The sequence below is a fragment of the Panicum hallii genome, chromosome 9 (genome assembly GCF_002211085.1).
Source record: "Panicum hallii strain FIL2 chromosome 9, PHallii_v3.1, whole genome shotgun sequence".
NCBI lineage: Eukaryota > Viridiplantae > Streptophyta > Magnoliopsida > Poales > Poaceae > Panicum > Panicum hallii.
In genome coordinates, this window is record NC_038050.1 from 5,659,511 (window position 1) to 5,675,242 (window position 15,732).

The window sequence follows — 15,732 nt, forward strand, 5'->3', positions numbered from 1 at the left end:
GACGAAGTCAAGTAGGGTTAGTTGGTCGACGCCTAAACGGCGGATCTAGAGTGGGCCGGGTGGGCCGCAGCCCACCTATGTTAGGACCAAAGGTCCAAAAGCCTGTCTCTATTTTTTTTTGAAAGATAAAAGTGTTGGGAGGAACCAGCTAATGTAGAGTTATTTTTTATTGCTGTGCGCACTAGCTAAGCTAATGTTGAGTTAAATTTTTTTTGCGAGGAGTTAATTTATTTTTTATAAAGGTTAGTATTTTTTACCTCTCGCTTTGTGACATGTAACTCGTAGATGTTGTAACTTACATACTAGGAGTGACACACGTACACACGTAGTACGTCAGAGGATCTCGCTCCGTACAGCACCCGGTCTTTGTCCTATGTCGGTAAAACAATGAGAGACTTCCATGTGGACCCAGTAGGAGTGAACCTATCCGTTCTGGTCTTGCTTGAGATAAAAAAAAAAGATGTCGCTTTCAAGTGCTACGGTGACCAATCATAGAGCACCTTCGAATGAAACTTACCACCAGCACATTAGCGCCGATAGACACGCTGGTTACTTGGCGGGCGCGCAAGGTAATAAACTCCAGATTCACTTAAACTATAGCTGTCAAATTAGGCCAAATTTTGTAATCATCCTATAAATAGAGAACCCCGGCCAGCTACGGCTCCATCCTCAAGTACAGCAAGTTTCCAAGTCTTCTTCACGCGCACATGTACACGATATATGCTCATTTGGATAAGTACAACACTACTTAGTGTAAAGGCGATATATTGCTAGTCGACGATCTTTGGTTTTCTAAATTAAGAGGCAAGCTACGTAAAACACCCATTTTTATTTTGTGCTTTTATTAGCAAAAGGTGGTTTATACTACCTAATATGTTTTTATCCAGAATATGTTTATCGTATTTCAATATCTCATACTTTTATTGTGTATTGTTGTTTGATAATATAGTGCAAAGCTATATTCGTATATCTAGAATTATTGGAATACATTTTGACTAGTTAAATTATCAAAAATATCTAGTGAGAGGGGTCACGGAAGAAGGTAGAAGAAGGGATTGTATAGGTACGTGGTTGGAGATGGAGGGTGAGGAAATGTTTTACCTTCAATAAGTATACTAATAAAATCACATAAATACATGAATACATACACATTTTTTTGAAAAGATATAAATTGAATTAAATTATAGCACTGGAAGCCTGACAACCATATCTTTTAAGTACTTTCTAAAATATGTTTCAGTTTTAACAGAAACTTTTGCTTGGTAAGCAGTACGAAACCACTAGCGTCAAGTACAGTTAGTCTATACTCGTCGGGTGCCGCCCTCACTGACTCACTCCATCCCATAATAAATGTATTTTCAGAGTTCAAAATTTGTTCTAAAATAGTGCATATCTAGGAATAGGAGCACCTAACTTTAGTTGTCTTTTTTCTACTTTTTCTCCACTCAAAGTGCAATGATTATATTTTTATAGAGGTATATATGTAATTTCTCACTAACATTAATCTCTTCATCCAAACTCTAGAAGTGCATTTATTTTAGGACAGAGGGAGTATGTATCGAACTCCTAGATGTGCGTCGGCGAGGATGCCACGATAGCCGATCGAGCTGGGTTTCTTGCCACCGCCACGGCTATATATCGCTTATGCTACAAATTGACGACCCATCGCCTGAAGCGTTTTTGCAGTACCAATTCAGCCAGTTATGGCCCACTTCCAGCCTCATCCACTCACGCCTCGTGCTCGCCGGCACTTCTTCTTCCGCCTTGCAGCTCGCTGCTGCGCTAGGATTAGGGTTAGGGAATTGGGGGTTTTCGGGTTTAGGGGTTTCGGAGTTGGGGATGTCGAGGTTGTCGCCGGCGAGGTCCTGGCTGTAGAGGGAGGGCTTTGGGCGGAGGGTAGCCGGCAGTGGTGATGGGTTGTGGGCGGGACGGCAAGACGGCGGGTGGGGGGAGATATCCAGTGGACGGCTGAGGAGACGGGAGCGTCATGACGAGCTTCCTAGCGGAGCTGGATTAGGATGGTGGAGGGTGGGAAAGGCGGATTCGGCAGCGGAAGCTGCGAGATGTGGAGGATGGCGGCATGAGGGGGAGCTCGAGCTCGGGTGGAGGTGAGACGGAGAAACAAGATGACGTGCGGCTGGGCCGCGTCACGTTGAGCCATGTTGCGCCGTTTGTGGTGGGCCGCTCCGGTGATGGTTTGCTTATCATCACTCGAGTGAGGTATAACCGCGCTCTCTTGCCACTGCCTTCTTCTACCCACTACCGGATTCAGGCCCTTTGCCTATTTTACTCGTCGGCCGACGAGGCGATCACCATTGCCGAGTGAGCAAATGCTGCCTGCTCGACTACTTGTCCCCACTGGGCTCCCGGTCCCGGCTGCTACTCTCCCTGAACCGTCCGCCGCTGGCCACCCTGCCGCTCCGGTGACGGCGACCATGAGATGCTGAGAACGGTGACAGTGCAGGTGCAGCTTGCAAGCGTCCAACAAGCAAGGCTCCCACAAAGATCTCGGAATATGCCATCGCCACGGGGCCGGAGCTCCTGGACGAGCAGCTCCGTTCCAGCCGCCAGGCCGCGCGGTGGGCCCGCCCAGTCCCATGAGAGGCACGGGAGCTTCCAAAAAGGAAAGGAACAGCGGGCGAGAACCGCAGGACAGGAGGGCGTCGACGTGTGGACGTGAGGCCTCGCGCCGGATAGCGTCGCGACTGGGGGCGAGCCAGGGTTAGAAGCCTCTCCTCCTACACGGGCTACACCCACCGACCCGGACTCCACCGCACCCTCTCTGACGGCGCCGCCCCACGACGCGTAGGACCCACAGGTCAGCAAGCCGGAGAAGTGGGTTCGTAGCGGGGGAGATTTTTCTGCGCCGTCTCCTCCCCTGCGCCCCCCTACCTTCTTCCGCTCCACCGTCTCCACGCCGGGCGCTGCTGGAAAGTTTTAAAACTCACGGGGAGCTCGGAGGCGCGACGACCGCCGCTTCCCCCTGCCATTGCCGAGGAAGGGATCGCGGGAGCGACCTAGGCCGGCGGGGTCCTTCAGCGTCGCGTCGGCTATCTGCGATGATGAACCTGCGCGTCGCCACCGTGGCGCCCGGCGTGCGCGTGCTCGGCGGGGGCGTTGCGCGCGTGCCGCCGCGGCCGCGGGCGCTCCGCGGCAGGAGACGCCTCTCCGTGCGGATGTCCGTCGCGACCACTGAGGCCGCCACCGCCGTGGGCGCCGTCAGTGCTCCTCTCTCTCCGCGCCTGTCCTTGTTTAGTTCTTCCCCTCGGGTGTCGCTCTAGATAGCCACGACTCACGGGTAGTTCACGCGGGTGGGTGTGTCGCACGCAGTACGAGGACCAGGAGCTGGAGGCCAGGAACTCCAAGACGGTGGTGGCGGTCATCCTCGGCGGCGGCGCCGGGACCAGGCTCTTCCCGCTAACCAAGCGCAGGGCGAAGCCCGCGGTGAGTGCTTCCCTCCCACCTTGCTCTTCACCTGTTGCAAAAAAATCACCAAAATGTGGCGCGAGTTGGTTGTGAGAGTGAGGGTTTAAATTCGTGGGATGGAGAGACACAGGCAGGCAGCTGATAGTTATTCTGCATTTCAGGTGCCGATTGGCGGCGCGTACCGGCTGATCGACGTGCCGATGAGCAACTGCATAAACAGCGGGATCAACAAGGTGTACATCCTCACGCAGTTCAACTCGACGTCCCTGAACCGCCACCTCTCCAGGGCCTACGATTTCAGCAATGGCGTGGCGTTTGGAGACGGTTTCGTCGAGGTGTGAGAATGCAGGCTATGCGTGCAGTCTAGGGGATGACGACCAAGCCACAATGGTTTGTGGTGATGATCTGGGAAGGGGTATTTGACACGTAGGGAATTCAACTGTTTTTCAGGTTCTAGCAGCAACACAGAGGCCTGGAACGGAGGGAAAGAGGTGGTTCCAGGGTACAGCCGATGCAGTTCGGCAGTTCGACTGGCTTTTTGATGTACGCTTTTTTTTTGTTCAGTTATCACATACGACGATCAATGCCTTCTTTTTCCATGGACACGAACCGCGATTCAGAGTGTTAAATGCGGTGCAAACATGCCCATGTGGTGTCAATCCAGTGCCAATTACCCAAAGCTGCCGATGCTTTAGTGGTCACTGAAATTAGTCTGTTGCTTGTGTGGCGAAAAGCATTTCCGCATTTTTTTACTAGTTCAAATGGGAAGGTCATGAATTTATTCAATCCAAATGTACTGCTCAAGTCCCAATTATACTCATCTTAATATACTGCTGAAAAATATATGTTGTTCCTTGCACAAACTGTAATGTCTTTTTGCTCTGCAGGATGCCAGAGCTAAAGACATTGAAGATGTCTTGATTCTTTCTGGTGATCACCTCTACCGTATGGATTACATGGACTTTGTTCAGGTCAATACCACAGATAAATCATCTCTCCCATTTTGCTGTTCAAGTAATGCATTTGTAATTCGGTTTTTGCAATTTAATTTGCAGAGTCATCGGCAAAGAGGTGCAGGCATCAGCATCTGTTGTTTGCCAATTGATGACAGGTGACTCTCTTTACATTTCAGCAGCCAGTAGCCACTCAGGAGTCAGGACTGCTCAAGCGGCTTTACATATATTTTTTTAGATTAGTTTGTTTTTCTCTTTTGGAGCATATCTGAGCTGTCTTCATGTGTTGCCCCATCTTTATTTGGTCCTTGTGGACGTGAGTATGAATAACTCTCTTTTATATGTCAGCCGGGCATCTGATTTTGGTCTAATGAAGATAGATGACACCGGAAGAGTAATTTCATTCAGCGAGAAGCCAAAAGGAGATGATTTAAAGGCAATGGTAAGTTGGATTGTTTTTCCCAAGCCAACTGTCATGTAGTTCTTATGCTACACAATTTAAAATCAACTTTTAGTTGGCTCAATGTGCGACCAGGTAGTACTGCATAAACGAGAATGAACATTAAAATAAAAATACAGAAATTCATGAGGAAGCAGAACAGAAACAGAATGGAGGAAAAGAAACAGTAATTATTCATTTTTTTTGCAGCAAGTTGACACCACAGTGCTAGGCTTATCAAAGGAGGAAGCAGAACAGAAACCCTACATAGCGTCAATGGGGGTTTATATTTTTAAGAAAGACATACTCCTAAACCTTTTAAGGTATGGCAATTCAACTCACTGGAGCTCATGAAAAGGGTCAGTAAATACTATATTTGGTTACCATAAAGGGGGTTTTGAATACTCATTTTTTTATGTTAAATGTTTTAACTGCTAGTCGATCTTAAGCTGTACTGTATCATCGTTAGGTCAGATGGCGTTTTCCCACTGCGAATGATTTTGGTTCTGAAATAATTCCTGCTTCAGCAAAAGAAATCAATGTAAAGGTATGTAAGCGATCAACATCGTAAGTTCATTGTTGAAAAAACAGGATTGCATCACTATGTTATTCACATTTCTTCTAATTGTCTGTCAAAAATCAGTATACCATGCATGCCTAGGAAGTAATACCTCCAGTCAGTTTTATATGTCTTTCCAGACAACAAAACAAAACTGCATGCAACTCAAAAATCACTGTATGAAACAGCATATAAAGCTGACTGGAGGTACTACGATGTCACGATTTTTCAGCAGTACCTTTAATTCCATTCTTAAGTTACAATCAGGCCGTGAAACTTGCATAATTAAAAGGCATGCATAACAGCTTTGTTGTGTATTAAACCTGTTTGTAAGATTATTTCCCTAATTGCGCACTTTCATTTTTTTAGAAAATGGAAAATTTCTGGAATTCTGCACTTTCATATCATGGTGGAATGTCTAATATTGAATTATTTCAGGCATATCTTTTCAATGATTACTGGGAAGATATTGGAACTATTAAGTCCTTCTTTGAAGCAAACCTTGCCCTTGCTGAGCAGGTATGCCTTTTAGGATTTCTGCATACTACTGGAAATATCTTTTTCTACCACTTTGCTTTCAAAGTTTGTATTTTTCTAGAAAAGGACTACTGAAGGGAATCCCTTTTACTACACATGTTCATTCATGCTCTCAGTTTTGGGGCATTGGTTTTCAAACATTCATGGTGCGATGGCCGATGGTGATAATGTGAAACCTTGAACTCTTTGTAACTTGTGTTCACCCTTTTGTTAAACTATGCAGCCTCCAAGGTTCAGCTTCTATGATGCTGACAAACCAATGTACACATCACGGAGAAACCTACCACCGTCTTTGGTCAACAATAGTAAGGTACTATGCTCTCAGTCTGTCCTAGAATGGCTCATCTGGCCCTCCTTTTTTTCTGCACCATTTTTTGTGTTCCCATATATTATTTATTTCACATCTATAGTTTTAGTTAGCAATTCATTGATCAAGCATCATAATACTATCTGGTTTCTATCTAACCTTCTAACACTGTGATGTCAATGCAGATCACTGATTCAATCATTTCCCACGGATGTTTCTTGGATAATTGCAGGATAGAACACAGTGTGGTTGGAGTACGTTCTCGGATAGGCTCCAATGTGCACCTCAAGGTCAGATCTCTTTCTTTGTTGATTTTATTTCACTATAGGAACATAGAGAAACAAGTATCAAGCGTTATCTGATTTATTTATTCTAGTGCTCTATAGTTAGCGGCTAATGTGCTGTTTCATTTTTTTTCTCTGCAGGATACAGTAATGCTCGGAGCTGATTACTACGAAACTGATGCGGAAAGAGGAGAGCTGCTTACTGAAGGAAAAGTTCCCATTGGGATTGGGGAGAATACGACGATTCAGTATGCAAGCATATTTTACTATGTAGCAATGGCTCATTTTTAGACATCATCGTTTATTCACTCTGAATGTGTTCCTTTTGTTCTCTCCAGAAAGTGTATCATAGATAAGAATGCGAGGATAGGGAAGAACGTGACGATCTCCAACGCTGAGGTATGCATGATCTCTGCTACCTCTTTCATTCGGTAATAGTACCAGTGACTACCAGATTAAACAGTGCCTGAATGTAACCATGAGTTGCAACTTGCAAGAAATTAACATGGCCACAATGTATATGTAACCACGAGTTACAGGATATTATTTGTTTTTGCTATCTATGTCACAACTCTTCAGAGAATGTCCCGTCAAACTATAAACAAAAACTGGCTGGCTGTTGGACCCTTCTGCAGGGCGTAGAGGAAGCTGATAGAACATCCGAAGGCTTCTACATCCGATCCGGCATCACTATCGTACTGAAGAACTCAATAATCGCCGACGGATTGGTCATATGAGCTGAAAAAGCTCACAAGACAGGCATTTGCAGCATAAATAATCATAGGAGTTCTTTGTAGTTTTACAATAAGCTGTGACGTGCAGCATTCAAGAGCTTTTGCTTGTCTATACAAGATCATTTTTGTTTGCAAGCCTGTCGTGTCTCACCATGTTGTATTTGACTAAAAGGACACTGTTAGACCATGAACATTTTCTGTGGTTCAGCACTTCAGTTTTACTGGTTCTTGGACAATGTACACAAAAAGCTTTTACCACCTTTCAGTTGGATAGTTGGTACATGTGTGTTGCATTTCCTTTCTTTCTTTTTTCCAGATCCATCGTGTAACCAGGTTAGGAGTTGCTTGTGCCAATTTCAATGTGCTTGATAAGATATAAACTTTAGACAGATACAGCTGTAACGTAATGCCTTTTAATATCAAAATAAATAAATTTATGTAATGAATGACACACTATTCACACAGAATTCTGTGGTAACTATCTGACGAAAATGATTGTTGAATGTTTTTTTCTGATTGCTTGTCTGAATTATCGATATTATACCAACTCGTTGAACCATAATCCAAATGTACCATACACAATGTGGTTCTTTTACAAAATAATCACATTGCTGCCGGTGAAATGACTATCGAAATGGTTTTGCAACAATAAATAACTCAAAGAATGCTTTATGCTAGAGTATTCAGAAGAACATTTCGAGTTTGAGCCCAGTCACCTAGTGAGATCAAAACAGGGTAAGGACTGCATTATTGTCAGCAATCAGTACAATATGAATCAGGTAGGAGATAAATGTGGCGGCCCAATGCGTGCATTTTTTTCGCAATGGAACTGCTTTTGTTAGTTTCTCTGCCTTATGTGTCATCCTAAACTCAGGAGTTTTTGACAGAAACATATGTCCCAATTTATGTACACATGTTTAAGCATTTGTCATGAAACAGACTTGATATCTTCTTCGGTCGGTGGGCATATGTCCAGCTTCTGCTCCTGTTCCTGTTCTGGCATCCTGACCAATAAATTAGAAGGTTTAGCAATTGTGTATTTCATTATATACAAAGTAAGTTTTCGAGAGACCTCATCATTGCTCTAGGCAGCTATATCCACTGATAAATCAAATGAAGAAATTACATCTAAACTGTTTCATGAGAGTTTGTCCCTCACTGCCCAAACTAATCCCAAGATAACTCGAAGTTTACATTTGCTGATTTGCACAGTAGACCATACAACATCATACAGCTTCCAAACTATTATTTCAAATACAGTGAAAGAGCATACTTACATCCCGGAGTCAGTTTTGACCATGGCTTGATTATGCTCCTCAGGAAGATCGATCGAAATTTTGTCATCTGTATCTCCCTGCACAAGTAAATTAGAAGTGCCATGCTCAGATAAAACTTTGTTTCAAGAAAAAGCATTCAAATAAATAAGTTTCTATTACAAAGATGGCGCACCATTTTACTTGGATTGGCAGGATGCTGCAGAGTCATTTTGGGGGCATGCAGAGGACTTCTTAGAGTACCCTGAAAATTTGAAATGTTAAATAGTAGGAATGTTACTAGTAGGGCCCGCAAGCACACGCTAATCAGGTAATTTGTTGGCCAATCAGAATATCTTACCAGGATGTTGGTCAATTTAAGGAGAATGCTATTTTTGCTTTGACATGAGAAGAAAAGAGAAGGTACAAAACATGACAAGAGGTAGCATAGAGAAAGAAGTACCTTATTTGCCCACATTAGGCCACAAGCATTACAGAGGGACCTTGGACCAGCTGGGCCCCGACGCATTGCTGGGGTAAGTCTTGAGCTGATGCCACAATTTTGGCAACTAGCAAAACAGGCCAACATTAGTCACTACATGGAGGGAGCAACCTTCTGCATATGAAACTGATGTAACATGATTTGCACATACACCAGTCAAACAGTTGATAGTTGACAAACATGACAACTAACTCACTGGGTTTCTTTAAAATCATCCTCGCCGTTAGCTGGAGAGCCACAAGCTACAGAAGAACAGGCACCATCACCAAAATCTGACCTCCCAGCAAATTGGCCTTTACGCCGTTTCATCCTGAGAGTATTGAAAAGTTTGTGCAATGTATGAAACAAAATAATTTACAACAAAAATTCAGTAGAGATCTTTTGAATGCAAAATATGTTTATCCAGTGTCCGTGGCAAATAAATCTGGGACGTGTTCCCAGTGGTGAATGGTGGGGGACAGCAATAGGTTAGTCAGGGTTTGTTCCCTGGCAGCTGCATCAGAAAGTAAAAGGATGATAAAAAAACAGAAACACCTTTTCTTGCAAGATTAAAACGAAAAAAAATGGTGGCTGGATTGAACCAACTTCGAAGGTGTGGGGGAAAACACCTTGGTATCAGAAAAGCAGGAGTGATAAATGGAAAATGAGTTCCTGGCAAGGTAATGGAAAATAATAAAACTCCAGAAAATCACAATCGGTTCCTTTCTCCATAGAACCCATCTAATCCTTTACATGATACTTCTTCCAAAATCCAAAACTAAAAGGCATAAAAAGCAAATCCTCATTCACGTTGATATCTAACTGAAATAAAGTGTTTTAAGCATTCACTCTGATTATGATAACCATGAACATTTAAAGATTTCTCACTAAATAAGGATGTGTTTTATAATGTATCAGAGGCTCAGAGCACATTGAGTAAGATGCCTGTAGTGCACAGATACTCCAATAGGTGGATTCCATGGTGCATATCAACAGAGTGATGTGAGAAAAGAATTGATTCTGGTCCTAATACCAAACAATATTTTCACATTACGATGTCTAAGGCGCAGTACAACATCATTTATGTGGTCTAGCAGTGTCAAACATTAAGGCTTTGTTGTTTTTGTTGTTGTTGGTGGTGGTAGCAGTGTTAAACACAATCAAGCCCACAATAAGCTGATAATTGCTCTAATGTGGACACGTGGACTAACTAATGCAAGTATTCTTACAGTTTATATCTCAAATCCTCCAAAACAACAGCATGCCTTTTTTTTAACCAAGAATAATTTTAAATTTCTCATTATGCGCGGACTTTAAAATGTTAAAAATGCATGCCCCCTGTGAATATGTGATCTGTTATGATGGTCAGATTCTGTGCAGCATAATTATATATCATCACAACACATATGAGGGGCATGAATTCTGTCCATACTTTTGGGCGACCTCCTTGCGCACATTGTATCTAATCCTTTTATCATAACATCTTTCCTTTCTCTTCTCACGGAATCTCATTAATGAAGCAAACCTTCTAGCAGCCACAGTTGTACTCTGCACATATGAGACAACGCTTTAGGAGGAAAAAGTAGAAACTGGAAATAGTTACAAATCCTTAATGCAGATATTTTGTAGCCAGTGGATACCTTTTCATCATTTGCAGTAGGAACAGCCCTGTTTACTAAATCAGGCGGAACCTCGTACCCTCCAAGTACTAACAGAACAGCCTGAACCTGTTCAAAAGGAAACTTTCAGTTGAGTTTCTGGATATGGCACTCTAACACGCTCGCTTACATGTGGCCCCAGGATACACGTGTCAGTGAAACAATTTCATCACACTATACACTCAAATAAAATCAATATCTAGGCACATAGTAACCCTCAGAATCTTTAATATGGTTGCATCCTGCATACTTTGTTATTATTCATGCCAGTGGAGCTTTTCACTACACCTGGCTTCACCAGGGTTCATGATTGCATCTACAATCACTCTCCTTACTAATACTGTATTTAAGGAATTAAGCTAGACAAAAACAGTAACACCATTAAAATGGAAGACAAGCAAAACCAACTTGTAACTTTCAGATCAAATCATTATATATCGTTTCATGATTAGATCCCTTGTAACATTTTGAAAGTATGACTACGACTTTGACTAATCTAGGTACTTCATCTCAATTGCTCACCGACAGCAGTTGCCTAATTCAGTTGGCTCCAGCTTTCCAAAGAATCTCCCCCAAACAACGAGATTTTTTTTTTTGAAAGAGAACAACCAGAAAAATTAAAATCCTCAACTTGCCAATGAGAAAAGTAAATCATATAAAACAATCTAGTTTAACCCAGGACCACATATGAAACATGGTTGCAGAGTTTCACACTTTGGTTCCAAACACTAATAAAACTTAAGAGCAAAGAATATATGCTTCTGATCTAAAAAACGAGCTTACGCTTCTATTGCAATTTTATTCAGTAAATATAATACAAGTACAAATATGTTATAGTCATAGCGGGGAAGATATACTCCACTTCTCAGAAAACACGCTGACTTCACCGCAGGACTACTAGAACATCACAATACAGACAAAAACTGTCTAATCTATCAAGAAATGCCCCACTCTTCATTGGAAATGTCAAACAAAAAACAGTAATATTCAGCAATCAAATATGCAATCTCGATTCCACTAGAACAGTATAGCCAAGCTGATCGAAGAATAGCCAAACTTATTCAGAATAGCATCAGTCCCACCCTTAGTCCCTTTAGACATCGACGGCCAATAACAGTGACATGAAGCACGCCCTCTTCGGCGCAATTAAGCAAGGGAACAGACGGACATCAGCTATTTACAGCAGAAAAAAAAAAGACAGAAACCGAAACCAATATATACCCAAAACAGATAATCAATTCCCCTTAAAATTCAACCCAGAGCATTAAAGGCACGATTTGATTATGTGCGACCCAATAGCACAGCGCGTCCGGAAAACTCGAACAATATTTGCCAACAAAACGCATAATCCCGCGGCGCAATTCATCGCCGGCGCAGGCCATCTCCGGGCAACAGGAACCGCGACCGCCGCAACAAGTCAACGCGACCAACGTGGAGAACCGAGCGGGGGCGATGGAATTCGGGAGGGTGCAAGAGGCGCGACCTTTTGGGGCGAGACGGGGTCGAAGACGTAGACGTCGCCCTGGTACACCATCGTGAGCTGCTCCGACGCCGCGCTCATCAGCGCCTCCGCCGCCGCCGACGCGGAGGCGTCGCCCCCGCCGGCAGCGGCGGGGCCATCCGCCGGGGGTGGCCGGGGATCGTGGTCGTCCGCCGCGGGCTCCGCCGCCATCGGCTGGGGATCGGACGGTGGAGATGCGCGGACGGGGGCGGACGGACTCGGTTCGAGCGCACGTGTGGAGGGGATGGACGGGAGCCGCGCACGTGTGATGGTGGAACACCGAACATACAGTTATACACCGCCGATGTACGTGTCCGCCCGAGGGACGCCAGAAGGCTACCGGCTACGCATTCTGGCTTTCCTCTTCCAAAGCAAAAACAGAAGTCCGGTTTACGCCTTCTAGATGGGTTTGCGAATGTAACAATTTTACGCCTTGCTGCTACAGTAGAGTGAAGTTAGTTTGTTACAAGAACTTGAGATGAATTGGTCAGATTGACGTTCTGGAACCTTAACCAGGTCATGAATGTTCTGAAAGCCTAAGGACCTTCACGGTGTGACGCTAGAGTGGTGCTTCAAACGTAGAGAGAGAGAGAGAGAGAGGAAATGAGCACCAACTTACCCCACGGCAGCTTCCGATGCCCATACTTGAAAAATGGGGAGCGGTGCACGTACGAGCGCCGGTTCGATCTCGATAAAAAAAAATATTTTCCTACCCAACCGCTACTGATCTAGGAATATAGGCACAGAACCTTGCGTACGAGAAGTTAATCTTATCCTTTTCTTTTTATTACCAAGTGGGCACCACAACGATGCTTGCACATTGCAACATAGCAAACGTGATGCTAGTTTACTGTGAGGTCTATTTTTTTTTTTCAGAGCATCACTCCACGCTGTGGAGGGCCTAAGTAGCTAAGGCTCCACAAAAATCGTTCATTTTAATGTTTAGTTGCCAGTTGGGCAAACAGTTGCTGTACTATATATAGAGTGTACTGAAGTCAGTTCCATCATCCATTCTATTGCAGTGTATGAGTGAGCTTGCAGCAAGGTTAATGTACACCATTGGCAAGTGAAATTTCAATAATTTGAAATGAATTGTTGCAGTCTAGCTTCTCTATTTCATCTATATACCATGACACTCTTCAAAATGTATACTAGACATATGTTTTGAGGTTAATAGAGCAACTCATAGACATCTCTAGCCTGATCATCTGCCAATCAAATTGCCACTTTATATTGCTTTTGGCATGTAGCCATCATACTTATTTGCGTGTAATATGAAGTACTGTAGCTGCTAACCTGCTAACGCATGATTATCCTGGGATCTTTTATGCAGTGGTTGGTGCACGAAATTCATGCGGTATCATGACCATTCTGCCGGTGAGGCACCTGATTTTGAAATATCATCCAGATTTGAATGGGTCTTCATGTAATGCGGTGCCTCAGTGTCAGTGTTCTTGTTTTTTTTTTTTTTGAACGAACATGTGTTCTTGTTTTGTTTCTTTTGTCGATTCTCGTGCAAACAGATGCTGACCATAAGGATGTCATTTTCAACACCAGTTGCTGTCAGATACAGTAAAGTTAGCTCATGCGTCTCACTAGCTAGGAATTGCCAATAGGCGAGACATGCAGCTGCAGCTGACGACGTCATGGTCATCGCCGAGGAGGAGACTTGCCCGCCTTGAGGAACAAAGCAAGCAAGCTCGCCGATCTTGGTGCCATCGACGCCGCAGCCGTTGAGGTCGTCGTACGTCCTAGCCTCCTGGGGCTGCAGGTCGAGGGGACCGGCACGTAGCCCTCAGCACCGATCGAGCGACGACCTCGCGGGCGCGTCAGCTACCGACCGACGAGGCCTCGCCGGCGCCGCCCGGCCGCGACGCCGTCGACGTCGCCTTTCTGGGGTTCGCGTGCTCGCGGACAAGGGAGGCGCTGGTGGGGCGCGCGCCGTTCACCGGCCGCCCCACACCGGCTCGAGTTCCTCCTGCCGCTGCGGCGCGGCATTTGACAGCGCCACCAGAGCCAGGTGCCATCGGAGGAAGCAGCGGCGAGGGTTCCGGCGTCCTGGAGCAGAGCTCTCGCCGTGGATCTCCGCCGCTGCGCCACGCTCGCGCGAACCTCGCGCGCCACCTGGGACTCGGACCACCGCCCTCCGGCACCTGATCGAGAAGACGAACGAGTCCGGTCGCTTCTCTGCCGGATCCAGGCCACAGGTGCGCGATCCGACGGCTCACAGGGACCCAGGGGGTGGACAAATACCGTCCACCCCCAGCCTAGGCATCTACGCCGGCACGCCGCCTCTGCTTCGCTTCTCGTCTCGCCAGAGCACGGCCGCGTTCCCGGCGTTGCTCGCCGGATCGTAGTGTGCCACGCCACGTTATCTGCCATGGGATCGAGGTGGTGCTACTGCCCAAGTGCCCAGCCAGCCTCCTCGAGACCACGATGTCGACCAAGACAGATGGCGCTCGTGGTCGATGGCGCGCGCGTACCGTTCCGCCTTCCGCGAGCCGAGGCCGGCGGCTCGACCAAGTTTCGGCCGGGCGACAGCATCACCAGCTGGCTGAGGGAACGCGGTGGCCGGGGGGCGCGGCGAGCATGCGCTGCTGCAAGCCCGAGGATCTCTCAAACCACCGCGACGTCAACGTTGACAGACAGCACGGGGCGATCGAAAACAGCGCGCCCCTGTGCGACGACGTGCGTCCTTGAGCAGAGAGATCGTCGCCGTCGAGCTCCGCTGCCGCTGCGCCGTCGCGCGTTCCATGCTCACCCAACCTGGGCCGGCCTCGGACCTCCCCACCCCCGCCCTGTCCTTACGGCGCACCCCCCCCCCCCCCCCCCGCCCGCGTTTCCAGAAAACGAGCGCTCGGACGCAGTTCTGCGGAATCAGAGCCATAGATGTCCGATCGGACGGCTCTCGGCGACCCAGGGGGTGGACGGTATTTGTCCACCCCCTGGGTCACGGACATGGGCATGCAGCTCCTCGGCTCGCCAGAGCGCCGCCGTGTTCCCGGCGCTGCTCACCGGATGTGGACAAATACCGGTGCTCCGACCCGCCACCTGGCCTGTTCACCAGCATCCACGGCGACGTCGACCAAGAGACGGCCGTCGAAAAGTTTCGGAGCTCTCTGCGATAAGCGTGCGCATCGGCTGCCGACGAGGGTTCGATCAGCGTGCGTGACGCCGTCGACGCTGCGGCCGTGGAGAAGACTCCGGACGGGCCGGAACTCGCGCCGGCAGACAGGGACAGGGGACCTGCTTGAGCCGCCGCCCAGCGCCAGCTCACGGATGCCATTACTACGCCTTCCGCGAGCTCGAGCACCTGCAGGGCGCGCGCGCACGACGCCGGGATGGAACGCGGTTGTTGACACTCTGGGAATGGAATTATACTGAGAACATGGCCGACGCCGGCGTACGGCCAGTAGAGTTCGTGAGCCGAATTCCTGAATTGCAGCAAAAAAAACAAATCTTATGGAACTGACAACTGAGGTTGCCAATTCCTCTGGAATGCTTGTGTTGCATTCATCTCCTCATTTTATAGAACAGAAGTAACGGTGGGGAAGGGTGACAAAGCACTGTTTTGGCATGCTAATTGGTTAGAAGGTTCTG

At 46.5% G+C, this 15,732-nt stretch overlaps 2 protein-coding genes across 2 annotated transcripts; one reads left to right on the forward strand and one right to left on the reverse strand.

Annotated features, from left to right (window-relative positions):
• The first annotated feature begins 2,916 nt into the window (after window positions 1-2,916).
• Window positions 2,917-7,532, forward strand: LOC112874158 (glucose-1-phosphate adenylyltransferase large subunit 1, chloroplastic/amyloplastic). Its single transcript, XM_025937339.1, has 15 exons — window positions 2,917-3,218; window positions 3,331-3,444; window positions 3,588-3,761; window positions 3,877-3,969; window positions 4,314-4,397; window positions 4,482-4,537; window positions 4,728-4,821; window positions 5,029-5,141; window positions 5,293-5,365; window positions 5,816-5,896; window positions 6,138-6,224; window positions 6,407-6,511; window positions 6,647-6,753; window positions 6,844-6,904; window positions 7,141-7,532. Exons 1-15 carry the CDS (start codon window positions 3,060-3,062, stop codon window positions 7,240-7,242), a joined length of 1,503 nt encoding a protein of 500 aa, XP_025793124.1. The 5' UTR covers window positions 2,917-3,059; the 3' UTR covers window positions 7,243-7,532.
• Window positions 7,533-7,892: 360 nt separating this feature from the next.
• LOC112874159 (GATA transcription factor 19-like) lies at window positions 7,893-12,401 on the reverse strand. The gene is made up of 8 exons (XM_025937340.1): window positions 12,115-12,401; window positions 10,614-10,700; window positions 10,406-10,521; window positions 9,191-9,304; window positions 8,956-9,061; window positions 8,689-8,757; window positions 8,517-8,593; window positions 7,893-8,243 (listed from the first exon to the last, which is right to left on the reverse strand). The coding sequence occupies exons 1-8, from the start codon at window positions 12,301-12,303 to the stop codon at window positions 8,168-8,170; spliced, it is 834 nt and encodes a 277-aa protein (XP_025793125.1). The 5' UTR covers window positions 12,304-12,401; the 3' UTR covers window positions 7,893-8,167.
• Between the last annotated feature and the right edge of the window lie 3,331 nt (window positions 12,402-15,732).

What these genes read in the sequence shown, in the direction of transcription:
- LOC112874158 (XM_025937339.1), top strand. Translation starts at nt 3,060, where the DNA reads ATGATGAACCTGCGCGTCGCCACCGTGGCGCCCGGCGTGCGCGTGCTC. An exon ending in TTGGAGACGGTTTCGTCGAG is followed by an intron (nt 3,762 to 3,876) that starts GTGTGAGAATGC and finishes ACTGTTTTTCAG; the next exon opens with GTTCTAGCAGCAACACAGAG. An exon ending in AGTTCGACTGGCTTTTTGAT is followed by an intron (nt 3,970 to 4,313) that starts GTACGCTTTTTT and finishes TTTGCTCTGCAG; the next exon opens with GATGCCAGAGCTAAAGACAT.
- LOC112874159 (XM_025937340.1), bottom strand. Translation starts at nt 12,303, where the DNA reads ATGGCGGCGGAGCCCGCGGCGGACGACCACGATCCCCGGCCACCCCCG. An exon ending in CTACTGCAAATGATGAAAAG is followed by an intron (nt 10,522 to 10,613) that starts GTATCCACTGGC and finishes TCATATGTGCAG; the next exon opens with AGTACAACTGTGGCTGCTAG. An exon ending in GTCAAAACTGACTCCGGGAT is followed by an intron (nt 8,244 to 8,516) that starts GTAAGTATGCTC and finishes TTTATTGGTCAG; the next exon opens with GATGCCAGAACAGGAACAGG.